General features: G+C 43.8%; 1 protein-coding gene across 7 annotated transcripts in view; it reads right to left on the bottom strand.

Annotated features, from left to right (window-relative positions):
- Positions 1–18051, bottom strand: part of JAZF1 (JAZF zinc finger 1) — a 340318-nt gene that overhangs the window by 32330 nt on the left and 289937 nt on the right. For all 7 annotated transcript variants that reach the window (XM_042920890.1, XM_042920916.1, XM_042920935.1 and 4 more), the window contains exon 3: positions 15585–15781. In XM_042920890.1, coding sequence (XP_042776824.1) covers positions 15585–15781 — 197 coding nt within the window. The remainder of the gene's footprint in view (positions 1–15584; positions 15782–18051) is intronic.

The following is an 18051-nucleotide window of genomic DNA, read 5'->3' on the forward strand; positions in this document are numbered from 1 at the left end:
CTCTCTCTCTCAAAAATAAACATTTCTTAAAAAGTTTACTTTTTTTTTTTTTAATGTTTTTTCTTAATGTTTATTTATTTTTGGGACAGAGACAGAGCATGAGCAAGGGAGGGGCGGAGAGAGAGGGAGACACAGAATCTGAAACAGGCTCCAGGCTCCGAGCTGTCAGCACAGAGCCCGATGCGGGGCTCGAACTCACGGACCGCGAGATCATGACCTGAGCCAAAGTCGGTCACTTAACGGACTCAGCCACCCAGGCGCCCCAAAGGTTTACTTTTTTAAAGTAATCTCTACCCCTGACGTGGGGTTCGACTTCACAACCCTGAGACCAAGAGTCGCAGGATCCTCTAACAGAGCCAGCCAGGCGGCCCCCCGACCATCATTTCAAAGGGAGCGAGTAGTGTAAGTGAGCCCCTCCCACCCAAGCCGTAGAATCTCCGTCCTTTCTCAGCAACAAGCATCAAAATGGTTTGAGGCCTCCCCAGTTTGAAAACATTTATTTTTACCAATTCATCTTCGTTAGTCTCCCATTCCTCTGAATATTCCAAACACGTTTGTCCTGAACGAGAAAGACCATGGAAGATGAACGTGTCACGGCTAATATATTGCTTTGCTGTCACTGAATAAGTTGAGGCCATTCAGAGTACTTCAGAGACAAGCACTTTGAGTTGTTTTCTTCACGATCACATTGCCACTGACCTCGATCCCCTTGGGCCAAGCCAGAGGATAAAGGCAAATCTTTGAGAACCCAATTCGCCCCTGTGTGTTTGCCAGAACTTCACCATCTCTTTCTTGACAGGTTTCAAGGGACCATACTACACGCTGTTTGACATTCAGCTAGCATCAATCAAGGGCACGGTTCGTGGTCCCAGGTGCAGCCAAGTGAACTGACCCACACGGCGATCAAGTCCAAGACCTCAGTAACACCATGCTGTGGTCACGGAAGCTAACTTCAAGCCACAGAATTCCAGAGGAACCCAGGGGAAGACGGTTTACTACGAGAGTGTGAAGAATCAGTACGCAGAGCTGATTCTGTTTCGTAACTTTCTCTGTCAATGAGAAGAACCAACGACAACTATTAATTGGGCACCTGAGTAACTATATGGTTTATGACGTTAATAAATTCAGGCCACTCAGAACACTTTCTAGACATGACCTTGACACATCCCTCTGAAGGAGCCATAAACTGCCATCTTCTGGAAGACGACAAAAGAGGCAAAACGTTCTGAGAAAACACCCGTTCACTTTTCAGTCCTGTCATCTTTCCAAAATATACAATTATATAATAGAAAATACAGACAAAGTGAAGAGAAATTCTGGGAGGCTGTGAGATGCTATTTTTAAGAGGCACCACTACCGTGAACATGAAGCTCCTTTCAAGTTTATATATAGCATAATTCATTTTCCAGTTTGGCCTCCTTGCTGGATAGAACTAAAGGGACAATGCTCCTCAGTCTGCCACATCGATAGCTTTAGCTCAAGGGCTCCCACGCGGCAAAGGACAAACTTTCTAGGCCTGGCAAACCTTCCTCTTCTGATGATGCCGGGAAATAGTTCTTTGTTGGGAAGCAGAAAAGGGAGGGGGGGAAAAAAAGGAATCCTTTTTTGGAATGTGTGTTACTGATTCCTTTTTGGAAACACGGCCCTATGGATTATTTACAAATATGTTAACTGGGTTTATTTAACTTTTAATTTGCTCGAAACTCGCCCAAGTGTCACGTACGAATTACCAATGGTGGCCGTATGCTTCCGTAATGCACACTTCCCACGTGGCTATCCCAGAACCTCTGGTTTATTTTTGAAACGGTTTTTAAAATCCCAACTTTTGTATCTGCAGTTACTTCATAATTTTATGGTTTCAGTTTCCCAAAGGGGCTTATTCCTCTCCCAGGGGGAAAAAAACAACAAAAAACCAAAACCCCAAACCCACAAACCCTTCTAGGCTGAGGTGGCATGGTCCACAGGTCGTGCAAGGAACCCATCTAGCTTGTCACAACCAACTCCAGGCCCCTTGGGCAGTTCACGCACAACTGAGGTGCAACATTTTCATTTTGTGCTTTTAACAGTTAATGATTTGTCAGGTTTTGTTAGTCTCGAGAAAATAATTTCTTTTAGGTGCAACGTAGCATTTTCTAAATCACACGCGTGTATATTACTGAAGCCAAGTGGCTTTACTCGAACAATGTTTTCAAAGACTATTTCTTGGTAAGGGCAGTGAAATACTGTTCACGGCACCTGGGTGTTCTACCAGAATGAACTTGATCGAGTTGAATTTTCGGGAGACTTTCAACACAATAATGGTCTAGAGCTTTATTTTAGAGAGTAGCCACCCCCCGGCGGTGGTGAGGGGGCCTGTTGAAGACACAGGGTCATAACCGTGTCCCCAAACCATCATCCAAAGTTGCGTGACTGACAGTGGTCTTTGTCATTGTTAGTGCACCCGAGGTTAGCCTAAATAACACCACACGGTTCTGCCTGGTGGCCAGAAACTAGCCAACAGCAGCCAGTGGAAAAGCATGTTGTGGTCCTTTCCACCGCTGAGTTTAAGAGTCAATGCAGGGGTGCCTGGGTGGCTCAGTCGGTTGAGCGTCCGACTTCAGCTCAGGTCACGATCTCACCATTCATGAGTTCGAGCCCCGCGTCGGGCTCTGTGCTGACAGCTCAGAGCCTGGAGCCTGTTTCCGATCCTGTGTCTCCCTCTCTCTCTGCCCCTCCCCCATTCATGCTCTGTCTCTGTCTCAAAAATAAATAAACATTAAAAAAAAAATTTAAAAAAAAAAAAAAGAGTCAATGCAACTGCTTTCCAGTCAAGCTTTGTGACTGAAATTTTCACTACGCAGTTACATAGCCTGTGACGTATCTCACACAGAAAACGCCTTTTTCGCTATTTGTTACAAGGGAAATCTGCTTTACACGTGCTTTTAAAAAAATTATTTGGTATTCCTTGTTATTCTGGTAAGTCTGAAAAAAAAATGTATCAATTTAGAAACTAAAAACTCCCCCCAGACCCAGGTTGTAAAGAGACATCTTAGCTAGTAGACAACGGCAGCCACTGTCTAGGTACTTTATCTATTTTAGTCAAAGTTATTCGACAGGAGGAAAAGCAAGTTCTTTCGGAGCGACTTGCTCTCGGGCCTGGCACCATCTGGAACACCTTGGCTGCCCTTTTTTGCCGTTAGGGAAAAAAAAAAAAAAATAATAATAATAATAATTGGGTACGTGCATAGAGACATAGCACGTCATGGCATTGTTAAATCTCAGATTCCTACACAGCTGTCCCCCAACCAACTTTACTTTCTCGGGGGTCGTTTTGTTTTGTTTTGTTTTCTTAAGAGTATGAAACACGTCTGCGACCTGATAAGATCAAGCCAACTCGTGGCTGCTCTGATGGATATAAGTTAACACCAGCAACCAGGCTCCCGAGGAGGAACTAAGTTAACTCTGGTGGCAAGGTGCTAGAAACCTTTCCATCCCCGGCACCGGAGAGGCTCCAGCCGCCTGACGTTTCTCCCTTCCTGTCAAATACCACTCCCTGCTTAGTGCATTTCCAAGACGTGCGCAGAGAGATACTGTACCTCGGTTGTCCTTTTAGCAGGAACACATTAGCTTAAAGCGTTCCCATTTTCCTGCCGAGTCTGTCTGTAATGCTGTGCCGTTGGATGTGCCTGCGGATCATTTTAGTCTGAAAAACCGGACCCACATGGAAAAGACATTAAAACAAGTTTGCTGCCGTGATACCCACGAAGATGAAAGGGCCTCTCTGATTTTCACATGCTGTGTTTCGGATGGGAGGGAAAAGAAAACGGTTCTTTGGAAACGCAGGCATTTGGCCGGGCGACAAATTCATCAGGTGTTAAATCCCCATCACCTTCGTGCTAGAGGCGTACCTCGTGTCTGTTTGTTTATTCGTGTTTCCAGTGGAATCTGCACCGTTTTCCCGGCTTACAATACATTGCTCTCTTTAGCATTCGTATTTCGGTTCTGGTACTTGCTTCCAAAGGAAAATTACTGAGACGTGTGCACTGATGGGTGTTGGCATACAAGTGAGCTCTGGATCTTGGCTTGAAGAGACTGCATTCTTTCTGGGGGGCTAAGGGGGGGGGGTGTGGGCAGCAGAGTCGTAATGTGTGCCCTTTAAAACAACTTTATCTTGTGATCTTTCCCGATATTTTTTTGGCCGGCGCAGAGACCCCTGCTGGGACAAAGAAAAAGCAACACTGACAGGGAGCCAAAGCCTTGCCGCGAACGGTTTCTAGCACGAGGTGAAACAGGGCTGTCAAGACTTTTGAGATGTCTTGTGGGAATTCTTAACAGTGGACATATTATTTTTATTGGGTTTGATTAAACGACGCAGTTCATAGCAGACATGACATTGAGATGTAGAACTAAGTGGACAGGGTTCAGCAGGGCATTGCTAGAATCGTAGGCCTCAAAAATGGCTTCTTTAGCGAGCGTGAGCTACAGATACCTTCTGTCGCCGCGAACAGTACATCTGAAGGTAAGCCAGCGGCCATTAAGTCGCTGCCCGTGATAGAAACCGGGTTTCTTTAGAGGCAAAGATTGTTTTATTTGACCGCGCTATCGACTTCCTCACGGTGCCTAAGAAGGTTGAGGATAAGGGATTCCACTTACTGTCCATCTTCAACGGAGAGGAAATTCCAGAGATTTTCGTACTCAAAGGACCACATGTATTCACTTCCCTTGTTCTTCAACGGATTGTTTACAGCACAGGAAACTACTATTTGCTCCAAGCTCAAGGAGGGGGGTGGAAATTGTGGGGTCTTGCCTCCTCATTTCTGCCCGGGCCCCAAGTCCTCGAACAGAGGCAAACACCCAGTGCAATGCACAGATCTCGAGCGTGCAACTGGTAAGTGGGATAAACGTACGCCTCTGTGTAACCAACATCTCAATCAAGACACGGAACAGGTCTTGATTCCAGAAAGTTCCAGAGGTCCAGAAAGTTCTCTTGTGCGTACACCCCTCTCTCCACTCTCCTGGGGTCAAATACTGTTCTGATTTCTGTCACCGCAAACCGGTTTGCTTGTGCTTGAATTTCCTGTGTACGTCTTCGTGTCTGCCTCCTCGCACCCGGTGTCATGGTTTTGAGATTCACCCCCGTTTTTTGGCGAAACATTACTTTGTTCCTTTATATGGCTAAGTGGTATTCTACTGTATGCACAGATCACAATTTGTTTATCCATTTACCTGTAAGTGAATTAAAAGTTTGGGGCTTCGTGAATAAAGCCGCTCTGTACATCCTTGTACTTGTCTTCGGTGGACATGTTTCCATTCCCCTTGGGCAAATTCCTACAGTGGGATTGCCCGGCCAACACCATTTTGGTTCTGGAGCCCGGAAGAAGCCCTGTGATCTCTGCAGGTCTGGCCCTCCTCAGCCGGTGGAGAGGCAGTGACATCTGACGCTCTCTCCCTTCAGAGCAGCTTCGAGGATGTTCTCTGCCCTTCATGGGAACAAGGGCAGGGAGTTTCCAACATGCTCTTGTCAAAATTCATGTGGTCCTAAAGGCTTTGGGATGACCTTTATGTGGCCCAGTGAAATGTTTAGACCTTCCACATCTTAAAAGGCACTGAAAATGTAAAAGAACCTCAAAGAGGGTGCGGCCGAGGGATGCCCGTTGCCTCTGGCTGCAACGGTGGTTGGGCCTATGCGGGCATATCGTTCAACAAGAAAAGGCACAGAGCTCAATAATGAGTGTGTGCATCTGTTAGAACCATCCAATATTCCATTTTTTTTAGTGCTTTGAATTTCCACAATTAAAAGGGTTATTATTACTTCACTTACTAAAATAACAAAACAAGGGGTGCCTGGGTGGCTTAGTTGGTTAAGCATCCGACTTCGGCTCAGGTCATGATCTCATGGTTTGTGGGTTCGAGCCCCACACTGAGCTCTGTGCCGACAGCTCGGAGCCGGGAGCCTGCTTCGGATTCTGTGTCTCCCTCTCTCTCTCTCTGCCCCTCCCCTGCTTGCGCTCTCTCTCTCTCAAAAATAAACATTAAAATGAAAAAAAAAAAAACAAAATAAGATATAAAAATCTGTAAACCTGCTAACTCTTTGCTCCTGCCATCTTTGGTCATAAGATGGTTTATCTCAAATGCTCCTGTGTTAATACCATATCGGATCATTTTTGTCTCCAGATAGGACCCCCGCGCCCCTTCCTTGAGAAAACGCATCCATGCCCAGAGCAGGTCATTAGCAAATACCACCTGTAATGCACATTCCTGGAACCAGCCTTTTCTGAGGTTAGCGCAGACCAAAAATAAACACACACAGGCAGTCCTGGCCGGGGCCGGCGAAATACTGTCTGCCCGAGAAGGCAGGATTCAGTTAAGAGCAGAAAGTGTTTTCTTTGTTTTGAACATGCCATGCAGCCACTTCGAGGAGCCCTAACCCACCTGCCAGCGTCCGCCATTCCCACCATAGACAGCCAACAGTTCCTGGACACATTGGGCTTGTTTACCCGGGGCAGAGCGTCTTGCTGCCGAGGAGGGCACTTCCAAAGCCAATGTCCTTTCTAAACCGGTGGCTTAAGTAGAGTGTTCACACAAGTGGTTCTCTCCGTCCCTGTCTCTGTGTCATTAATCTTCCCAGTGAGGTGGGCATTGCCTCCAACGTGCAGATCCGGAAACGGAGAAGCGGGAAAGTTTAAGGCCAATTCTGTCTCGAGCAGCAGAACCAAAATCTGAATTCAGATCCGCCTGACGCCTGAGGCTCTCACCCCTTTATACTTCCACGTTCCCTGAGGTTTCAAAAGCGACCCAGAGAACCCCAGATACACTATGATGTGTTTTGTCAACATACCCAAGTCTGATTACGAATTCCCCAAGCTGACATTCCAGAATGATCATGGAGTATAAAACTGTCTGCCCCAAATCGCTTTCCCGCTGATCTCACCTTATTCCAGCTCCTTCGGACTTTACATTTGACTTACAGTATCTAAGACATTTTATGGGTGTGACTACGCAGCTCAGAACTGTGCTAAAATAGCACAGAGGGACTGACGCCACATGTTTCTCTCGTCTTGGTCACTCCTGAGAATTTAGGGCATCTGCGATTAAGTCATGTTCATTATGTGTCCGTCCTGCATGTGTATAACTGGCTTCTACTAAAAGATGGAAGTTCTAATCCACTAGGGCTATGGCTTATGCTTTTCTGTATCCACAATACCTGGCATAGCACTTATAAAAAACCAGATACTTAGTAAATTATGTCAAATGAAAAGATGCCCAATCCACAGGGTGCCTGGGTGGCTCAGTTGGTTAGGCATCTGACTTCGGCTGAGGTCATGATCTCGTGGTTCGTGACTTTGAGCCCCACTTTGGGCTCTCTGACAGCGTGAAGCCCGCTTCGGATCCTCTGTCCTGCTCTCTCTCTCCCCCACTTGCTTTCTGTCTCAAAAATAAACATTAAAGGAAAAAAAAAATAAAAGAAAGAAAAGATGCCCAATCCTAGTGCCACGGAAAACAGCGGCTATGCCATTTGGGAACCACTTGAACTTGGGCAAGTTATCATTGAAGTGAGGCTCAATTTCTTTTGTCCTTAAATTGGGGTGAATTTGTCCTTATTCCTTTAAGGAATAATTCCTTTATTCCTTATAAGGAATTTGTCCTTAAATTGGGGTGAATTTCTTTTGTCCTTAAATTGGTCCTTTAATCATGGTGAATATGAATGCTTTTGTGCACCATAAAATGCTATAAAGATATAACCCATTATTATTATTACAGATCACCATTGATTCGATGGTTTTCTTCCAGTCAAGAAAGAGTTTTGTTCAGGAAGGTGTCTTATTGAGCTGTGGAGTTCTAGAAGAGTAAATGAAATACTTCTTCACTGTTGCCATCCTTACTCTGCTAACACTTTCAAGGGCAAGAGGAGATTCAAAACAAGGGAAGGGAAGCAGAATTAGCGTAAGATTGGGCCGTGACCCTCAGGAAGCAGGATAAAGGTTTTACAAGTCAATCAGAAAAGAAGATGAGAGAACAATTAGACCAAAGTAGTATATAAACAAACAAGCAAAGCAGCCATGGGCCAGGAAAGGGTGTGTTAGTGACCCTGAACATAATGCAAGCCAGATAATACGGCAACATCTTGTCATTCTCCAGCAACAAGACAGCACTTGTATATGAAAGGGAAATGTAAATCAAGGCCATTCTTTTTTTTTTTTTTTTTAAGGTTCATTTATTTTGGAAGGAGAGAGAGAGAGAGAGAGAGAGAGAGAGAGAGAGAGAGAGAGAGAGAGAGAGAGAGAGACAGCGTGTGGGTGGGGGAGGGGCAGAGAGACAGAGGCAGACACAGAATCTGAAGCAGGCCCCAGACACTGAGCTGTCAGCACAGAGCCTGATGTGGGGCTCGAACTCATGAACCGTGAGATCATGACCTGAGCTGAAGTCAGAGGCTTAACCGACTGAGCCACCCAGGTGCCCCAAGGCCATTTTCTTAATAGGAAGACTTGGGGGAATGTTTCTTAGGCACTGTCTAGACATTCAACTCTTTAGGGCAGAGCCTGTCCAGGAGAAAAAGCCACTAATGTGGCTTCAGGAATTCATAAATAGGCCACGAAGCTCAGTCATGCTGAAATATTTCGCGTTGCTTTTCTCATTTTCCACCATTAAGCAGAATAGATTTCTTTCTTTGAGGTTTTTCTTTCTATTTCATCCTCTTCCTTGGATGGGCAGGGGGAGGTATGTTAGTTTCGACCTCACCTTAGTCATCTCAGAGGTTTTCTGTCTCTATTAAGCCTACTTCAGTTTATTTTGTCTTCCCAAAACGGCAGGCGTGGGGAGAGTTACCTCGAAGCCATTTATTTTATTTTTTTCAAGATTTTATTTTTAAGGAATCTCCACACCCAACATGAGGCTCGAACTTACAACCCAGAGACCAAGAATCCCATGCTCCACTGACTGAACAGCCAGGCGCCCCCACCTCAGCTCCATTTAAGTAGTTTCTAAACGTCAAGCAAAATTTTATTAGTTGTACAAGTCTATGTTGTAATTCCCATCCTTAGAGAAAAATTAGTACTTTCTTAAAAGATCTGTTGTGTATCAGTAACTCCTGGAAGTTTAAAAATCTTATAGTTTGAATAACTTATTGCAAAAGCCACAAAGGAATGTTAAGGATCTACTGTAAGGCCATACAGCAGGAGACACAGGAATATAAAGTGAAATAACACAACATAAAAACTCAAATTATGCATTAATACACATAATCTGTGACTTCACAGTCATTTTAGGGAGCCTAAACAAGAAAACAAAAAAAATGGGTTTAATTTCCATGGGTGCCTTTCACTGGTTTAATATTTGCATTCTGGCTCCCCTTTCCTGAGTGGGCCAAAATATATATACAAATATTTTCCAGGGGAGACTATGCAATGCCATTATAACCAGAAATCCAGCCAACTCTTTCTGTGGCTTCTCTCTCCATTAAGACATAAGCGAGCATCTGTTCAGTCCCATTGGACCCATCTCTGGAGTTCTATCAAGTAGACTACAGTAACCTTTCTCCAGGCAAGGTGGAAATATGTTAACCCAAGCGAGAAAACACGCGGCTGACAACTAGACAGATCACATTTTAAAAAGTAGTTTCCCTGGGAATGCAGGCTGGTGCAGCCACTGTGGAAAACAGTATGTTGGTTCCTCAAAAAACTAAAAACAGAACTACCCTACGACCGAGCAATTGCACTCCTAGGTATTTATCCACGGGATACAGGTGTGCTGTTTCGAAGGGACACATGCACCCCCATGTTTATAGCAGCACTATCGACAATGGCCAAAGTAGGGAAAGAGCCCGAATGTCCATCGATGGATGAATGGATAAAGAAGTGGTACGTATATACAGTGGAGTATTACTCAGCAATCACAAAGAATGAAATCTTGCCATTTGCAACTACGTGGATGGAACTGGAGGGTATTATGCTACGTGAAATGAGTCAGTCAGAGAAAGACAAAAATCATATGACTTCACTCATATGAGGACTTTAAGAGAGAAAACAAATGAACATAAGGGAAGGGAAACAAAAATAATATAAAAACAGGGAGGGGGACAAAACATAAGAGACTCTTAAATATGGAGAACAAACAGAGGGTTGCTGGAGGCGTTGTGGGAGGGGGGATGGGGTAAATGGGTGAGGGGCATTAAGGCATCTACTCCTGAAATCATTGTTGCACTATATGCTAACTAATTTGGATGTAGATTTTAAAAAATAAAAAATAAAACAAGTTAAAAAAAAAAAAAGTAGTTTCCCAACTTGGGCTATAGGTTAGAATTATCTAGTTTGGGAGAGCTTTTAAAAATGCCCAGTGTCCAAGCTGCACCCACCAACTGAATCAGAGTTTCAGGGATGGAGCCCAGGCAAAAAGTGGTTTAAAAATCCTTGAGGTTGGGGCACTTTGCTGGTTCAGTGGGTAGAATAATGGGACCCTTGATTTTGGGGTAGTGAGTTTGAGCCCCATGTGTAGTGTAGAGTTTATTTAAGATTAAAATAATAATAATAATAATAATAATAAATAAAAATCTTCCAAGTGATTTTGATTTCAGCCTGATGGAGAATCACTGTTTTAAGAGATTCAGTGGGAGGGGTGCCTGGGTGGCTCAATCGGTCATGATCTCACGGTTCATGAGTTCAAGCCCCACATCGGGCTCTGTGCTGACAGCTCAGAGCCTGGAGTCTGCTTCAGATTCTGTGTCTCCCTCACTCTCTGCCCCTTACCTGCTCATGATCTGTCTCTCTCTCAAAAATAAATACACATTAAAAAAAAAAAAAAAACAATTTCAATTAAAAAAAAAGGAGATTCAGTGGGTAAATATGGGGGTGCTGGGGAGGGGAGAAATTACTGTCTTAACTAATCTATAGACACTGACAACCAATACAATCTGCAAAAGCCAACCCAGGCCTTTCCTATGGGATGATCTCACTCCTTCTCCCAGAAAAGATAATTAAATTAATTTGAAGAAAAGAAAATTCACTAAACTCTTTTTTAGGGGGGAAGGAGCCATCAGTAATTCTGTCCAGATCTTCCGGTTATATGCACTGAATAGTTGTTTTAGTTATAAAAGTAAAACGGACTCAACTTAGTAAATAGGAAAGGAAAAAAAAAAAAAAAGAAAGAAGAAAATACCACCCATTTTCCTGTCATATTAAGGTAACCACAGTTAAGTTTTTTTTGGAGTAAAAAAATAAAATTGGGACCATGCACATATGGTTTTGTAATCCAATAATGTGAAAACCTTTCCTTGTCATTACACAGTCCCCCACAACACTGCTGTGAATGACTGCCGAGCAGTCCATTGTTTGAAACGGCCATTATTTATTGGTGACTGATGTTTGCTTTAGGTTTATTCACGGACACAATTAGGACCATGATCCCTCCGACACGAAGTATGATTAACCTGATAACTACCGAAAGGATAAACCATTGGTATAACACGTAAACAGGTGGTGGGTGGGGTGGGAGGGTCTTGATAGGTAGCATTTGCCGATTTGATCGGTGTAAATACTCCCACCATGGCCAATTTCAAGATCGTCCTTCTACCAACTGGTTTGCCCCCTGAACATGGAACAATTGGCTCTCTGGAATCAGCTCCAACTCATCCTTCAAGAAAACCCTGGCTAAACTAAACTGGCCAGTTCTCCAGTTGTGACATGTTGTTTGAATGGCACAGTGGAAGTTCTGTGGATGAAGGTGAGCCGTAATTACAGTTATCTTAACACTCTGTTGTATTTTGGTTTTGGAGCTGTCAAGCTGGTAACTGGGGCAGCTAGATGGCTGAAGGTCTAATAAGAGTTCTCTAAAAGGTCTTAATATGGAAAGTGCTAGTACACTGGAAAGACCACCTTTTTTTTTTTTTTTTTTTTTTTTTAATTTTTTTTTTTCAACGTTTTTTATTTTTATTTTTGGGACAGAGAGAGACATAGCATGAACGGGGGAGGGGCAGAGAGAGAGGGAGACACAGAATCGGAAACAGGCTCCAGGCTCCGAGCCATCAGCCCAGAGCCTGACGCGGGGCTCAAACTCACGGACCGCGAGATCGTGACCTGGCTGAAGTCGGACGCTTAACCGACTGCGCCACCCAGGCACCCCAGACCACCTTTTTTTTGAATAGACGGACATGGGGCTTTGCGAAGTTAACCTTATCATGCCTCTATGTGTTTAATCTGTATATGGGAATGATAATGTTGTCTCAGTAGAGGCGGTGTTGGGATTAAAAACCTCATTCATAGGGCCGCCTGAGTGTCTCAGTCAGTTAAGCATCTGACTTCGGCTCAGGTCATGATTTCACTGTTCGTGGGTTCAAGCCCACGTCGGGCTCTGTGCTGATGGCTCCCTCTCTCTCTGCCCCTCCCCCACTCATGCTCTGTCTCTCTCAGAAATAAATAAACAGTAAAAAAACAATTTCATGCATAAAGTATATAGTAAGCATATAATACAGTCAACACTCTATAAATGTTAGTTGTCTTTCCCCCTTAGTGATCATACTCTAGATGTTCTTCTATGACAGGATGAATTCTGTTGACACTTTATTTGCAGGGAATTTAATTAAGTTGATCTTTAAATTATATATCTTTATGATTTAAACCAGGGATTGGCAAACTATGACCCGTGGGCCAAATCTGTTTTTTTAATAAAGAAGGTTTTACAGAAACTTTCAGTTTTAAAGGAACACACCATGTCCATTCATTTATGGAGTTCTCTAGCTCAATGGCAGAACTGAGTAACTGAAACAGAGACCCCGTGGCCTACAAAGCAGGAAATATTTACTATCTGGTCCTTTACAGAAAAGGTTTGCTACACCCGTGATTTAAACCATTCTAACCTTTCCCTAACTGAATACTTTCTTTTTCATAATATGCATCTATATTTAAAGAAAACAAAACAGAGAGAAAATGAAAAAGATGAGGAAAGAAAATTTTCCTAGGATTTAGAAATTGCAAAATAAATATTAGGTCCAAGAGCACCGGAGAAATACTTGAAACTGTAGGATGAAGCTCAGCTCTAATTCAGTCAAGACGGTATATTTAAAAGAATATTTTATAAATGAGATTTTCTACAAGGGGATTATTACTCCTGGACCTGGAATACACCTTGAATGTATATGGAACTTGGAAGAGTGAATTTAGGAGGCAGAAACTTGGAATATTATTTATAACTTGGCCATGAAAGTGAACAAAACCACATTAGTCAGGCAAAATAAGCTGATCTCTCTAACTACAGGTAAAATAACATTTCAAACGTTGAAAAATGTACACATTCAAAACTGTACAGGGTAGGGGTTTAAGCAACCATTTCCCCTAATTTCTGATGTTTACACGGAATGTTCTTCAAGCAGCAAATAAGTTACCAGTGATTGTGACAGACTGAACATGACACATCTTTACCACGACATAAATTAATTCTCTCAGTGGGAAATTGTTAAAATAGGCAAGCTGTCAGAAAGATTTCTTTATGTCTGAAGGAAAGGAAATGATTCCATTTCTTCCAAACATTCTTACATGAACAATAATAAACTCTCACTTTTAAACTGCCTATTTTCATGGGGTCCTACGGCACTGGTTACTAATTGGGGCAGTCATGGTTATCTGCTGTTGGCCACGAATCAGTCCACATGAAGTCAGGTATAAAACACTCTCCGGTATAAAACTGCCCCCATAATTCATATTATAAATGAATAAATATTCATAGAAACACCCAAAAAAGAGGATCGCAGAATTACACTACGCTCTCATAGCGTTTCTTAGATTTGCACAAAGATCCTGGCAAGTAAATCTTCACAGAATAAAATATGGTGGCTTATCTAAAGAACGGAAATAGGGTGGCTTATTAAAGAAATGGGCAAGTACCCAACACATATGAGTGACCCTGACTCTGTTCCTGAAGCAACGAGTTGAAAACTCCAGACCACAGAGATGAACATTTATTGGATGCTGGGTGTATACGTACGCTCTCACGTTTAACACACACATACCTATATAATGGGTATTATTAGTGATCTGTAAAGGGAGACGTACGGGTAGGAACTCTGATGGGTCCGCCTCAAATGCCCTAACTTCGAAATGCTTAATCCTGACAGGACACAGGGTATCTGTTAGCCATGAGCCCCCCCAAAACTGCCCTTACAAAGGAGGTCCCATGACCAAAGTCAACTAAGTTTGGGAAACTTACTAAATCTTTCCCTTGGAGAAGAACAATATATATTAAAGCCCCACATTAAAGAAATCAGTCTGCTTTGGTTTAACCCATCAACTTCCCCCATCTTGTTAGGAAATGCCTTTCTTCCCGCTACTATTTCGTGAAAGTCAATATTCCGAAACACACTTTGAGAAATAGTACTGTAGTCCCCTCCCTTGCTGGGAGATGGCCGAAAGAGAAATCCACAAACTGTGAGAGAAAATACACATTTTTACCCACAGTCAAGGGGGTGATGCTACAGAGATGACGGTGTGATTCCAGGTGGCTTCTCTTTGCTCTTAGGATCAACCCATGGTGCCCTGGCTCCTGTCCAAAGCCCCGGCCTCATCCCACACTGGTCAGCGGGCCTATTTCAGTACCTGGGACCTGCCAGGCTCCTCCTCATAGAACTTCTGTAAAAGGTTGTTCCCTGGCTGGACGTTCCACTTGAGTCCTATTTATCTTTCAGGGGAAGCGTTTTCTCCATTTCTGTCTGGGTGCCCTCCTATCACTGAGTTCTATATAGCACTTGTCACGGTTACAATGTTCCATTTATTTAATGCCTGCCTAAACTCCCACTGTGGAGAAGGAGGAGGGAAATATATGGCAGGGCGATCCCAGGATGCCCTCTGGTCTGCCCCGCCTCCAGGCAGAAGGGCAGTCTGGGAAAGAAGTTAAAGTCAGGGAAGACACACTCAGAAGCCCGGTGGTTACGGGTCCAAATTCCATCCTGCGATTTAGCTTTATTCACTAATAAAGTGGATTTTGATCTCTCCTTGGGCGCCTGTTCTACTTTTCCAGTTGCTTCTACATTTGGGAGGGGAAGACAAGAGTGTGCTTCCTCACCGCCTACAACGCCCACATCTCCCACTAGGGCCCAACTGCCTTCAGGACGCGGATGAGGTCTCCTTTGGCTCGCTACTTATAGCTCAGTGTCTGGCACGTAGAAGGCACTCTGATTGGTTTTGTTTTTTTACATCTATTATGGAAAATGTTTAACATAAGCAAGCATAGAGAGAATCGTATAACGAACCCCTGGGTAGTCATCAGCCGATGCCAACAGTAATCAACGTATGGCCATCTTGTCTCATTTACTCTTCCACCCGACCGAAGCAAATCCAAGACACTGTGTCACCTCATACGTCGCAAATGGTAAGGGCTTGAAAACGTATCTATAGAACCATTATCACCTACATACTCCCAGTAATTCATAAATATTTCTTCAGCGATAAACGGAAGACTTAATCAACAAACTCTACAGAGACCAGTAAAGGGTCAAAGATGGGAGTGGCTCTGAATCATCATCTGTCCCCGGCCCCCTCCTGCCCCCCAGCATATCAGACCTCACACGCTCTTCCCCAGTAACTCCTCCCCCGCCCCCAAGATGGCAGGGCCAAGCCACTCACCCGTTGGGGTGCTGCTGCGGAACGAAGAGGAGGGGGTGATGGGCGGGGTCACAGGAGGGGTAAGGCTTCCACTGCTGTGGCGTGGTGGAGTGGACACATTCCCTCGAGACACCGAGCTGGACAAGGTCAGCGAGAGCTTCGGCTGAATCTTCTTCTTCAGGGACTCCTGCTCTCGGCGGGCAGCATCTGTCATGAATCTGAAGCAACAACGGAGGGTGAGCAGCCAGGACCATTTATGGAGCGTGAGGAATGAGGACGGTTACCCGGAGTTGGACAGATGCCCCACCCTGGGAAAGGGGCCCGTTCATAGGTCTCGAATCTCAGAGACTCACGACAGATTCCCTTCTCCTACACGATGGAATGATCTCTAGCTCAGCGTCTTCAGGTTCCTCACGGGGTGGGGGGCCCGTTTCTTCCTGAGGCAAACCCTCCTGGTGGGAAACGTGTACACACAGACTATGTCTGTACTCAGGGCAGTGCCTTTGGTGACAAGACTTCCTCTCTCTTGGAAGGTCCTCTCTTGTCTTTCAACTCCTAGAAAGCCCACCCATTCTCACAGTTCCCCAACCTTCCCAGGGGGAAAGGGCTTCCTTCATCTGTAGATTGGTAGAATTTACTGTTCATAGCACTTCACTGCCACCTACCATCTATGACCCCCTGAAAATGGATTCTTTTTTTTTTTTTTGGTCTTACTCCAGTTCCTCATACTGTTATTTGGGGTTTGAAAATTGTCTTGGCAGACTGAAGGTCTTGTCTCCCTAACCGTTAGCTGAAAGGAAAGGACACCCGTCCCCACAAATCGCTGCCAGCACACCACCAAGTCAATCTCAGTCAACATTTACAGAGTGAGTAAATCTGCCCAAGCAGATTCACGAAGAAGGGAAGAGAGCAGCACAAGGAGGAAGATCACAGCTGAAGACCTGTTTATATTGTGATTTTATTACTCATAAAGGGAAAGGTGACTTTTCCTGATCATTTCACTTTGGAAACGTCAAAGTTATCCCTTCAACCCTTCTCTTACGTTAGTAATATTCAAACTTCGTTCTTTTCTCACTGTATAACATTTCATAAGTTCATGTAATACGAGATTCAAAACAATCTACGAAATGGTATCTGTCGCTTAAAGAGCGAACTATTTTTTGGATTATACATTTTTTTTTAAGTATAGGCTCCATGCCCAATGTGGGTCTTGAACTCATGACCCTGAGATTAAGAGTTGCATACTCTACTGACTGAGCCAGCCAGGTGCCAGCAAACTTTTTTTTGTATTACCCGCAGGTGGGGCTTTGTCAACTGCATTTTTTAAAATTGTGGCAGAGGGGCGCCTGGGTGGCGCAGTCGGTTAAGTGGCCGACTTCAGCTCAGGTCATGATCTCGCAGACCGTGAGTTTGAGCCCCGCATCGGGCTCTGTGCTGACAGCTTGGAGCCTGGAGCCTGTTTCAGATTCTGTGTCTCCCTCTTTCTGACCCTCCCTCGTTCATGCTCTGTGTCTCTCTCTGTCTCAAAAATAAATAAACGTTAAAAAATTAAAAAAATAAAATAAAATAAAATAAAATAAAATAAAATTGTGGCAGAAAGCCTAGTGCATAGAACACATGAAAGCTTTTAGGCAAGAAAATAGGCACCTATGCCCACTGCCTTGGCCAAGAGGACCTAACTATGCCTCTCAAGTCCTCCCTGTACCCCACCCCCATCATTACGTTCCATTTTAATACAATTCATCATTAATTAATTCCATTGCACTTAAACACAGTGTTAATTACCCAACACATTTCACATTCTGTCTACAAAATTTCTTAGTATCTGCCTTCATTACACTAGGGAGTTTTGGAAGTCAACAGATAGTCCCCATGCCTGGTTAAAAAGCTTTAAACACTCAATGAAACAATATTACAGTATTGTTACAACGTCTTACAATGTCTACTTTTGTACTTGGAACATGCATGGCTCATTTCTTGAATGGCCTCTGCAATACAATAAAGATATATAATAAACCAGATATTTATGACGATCTGAAAGGTAATAAAGCTAAATGCTTTGCCTTGAGCTCTTTGGTTTTGTGCTACAAGATGGCAATGGTTTAAAAAGAAATGAAGGACAATGCAAAACAGAATTGTTTGTGCCTGGTATCCAGTACTCATTTACTTTCAGATGCCCAAGTTGGCTCTATTGTTCTTAAAACTGCTTTTTTTCCCCCTCCTCAGAAACCTCTAGCCAAAATATGGACTCTCAAAATATGGCAACTACTCAAAATAAGGAAAAAGAACAAGTGCTTTCCTCTATTATTCTAAGTAGAATTACTAACCGGCACAGCACCAAGCTTCTCGAATGGGGGTTCACAGTATGCCCGGGAGCGGGCACAACCACGGGACGGACATACTGCTTCCTCTAGAAAGACCAATTGTTCTCCAGGTAGGGATTTCAGGTCAGTTTTTTAAATGGTAAAAAGAAAAGAGACTTTTTGAA

This window comes from Panthera leo, chromosome A2 (genome assembly GCF_018350215.1).
Source record: "Panthera leo isolate Ple1 chromosome A2, P.leo_Ple1_pat1.1, whole genome shotgun sequence".
NCBI lineage: Eukaryota > Metazoa > Chordata > Mammalia > Carnivora > Felidae > Panthera > Panthera leo.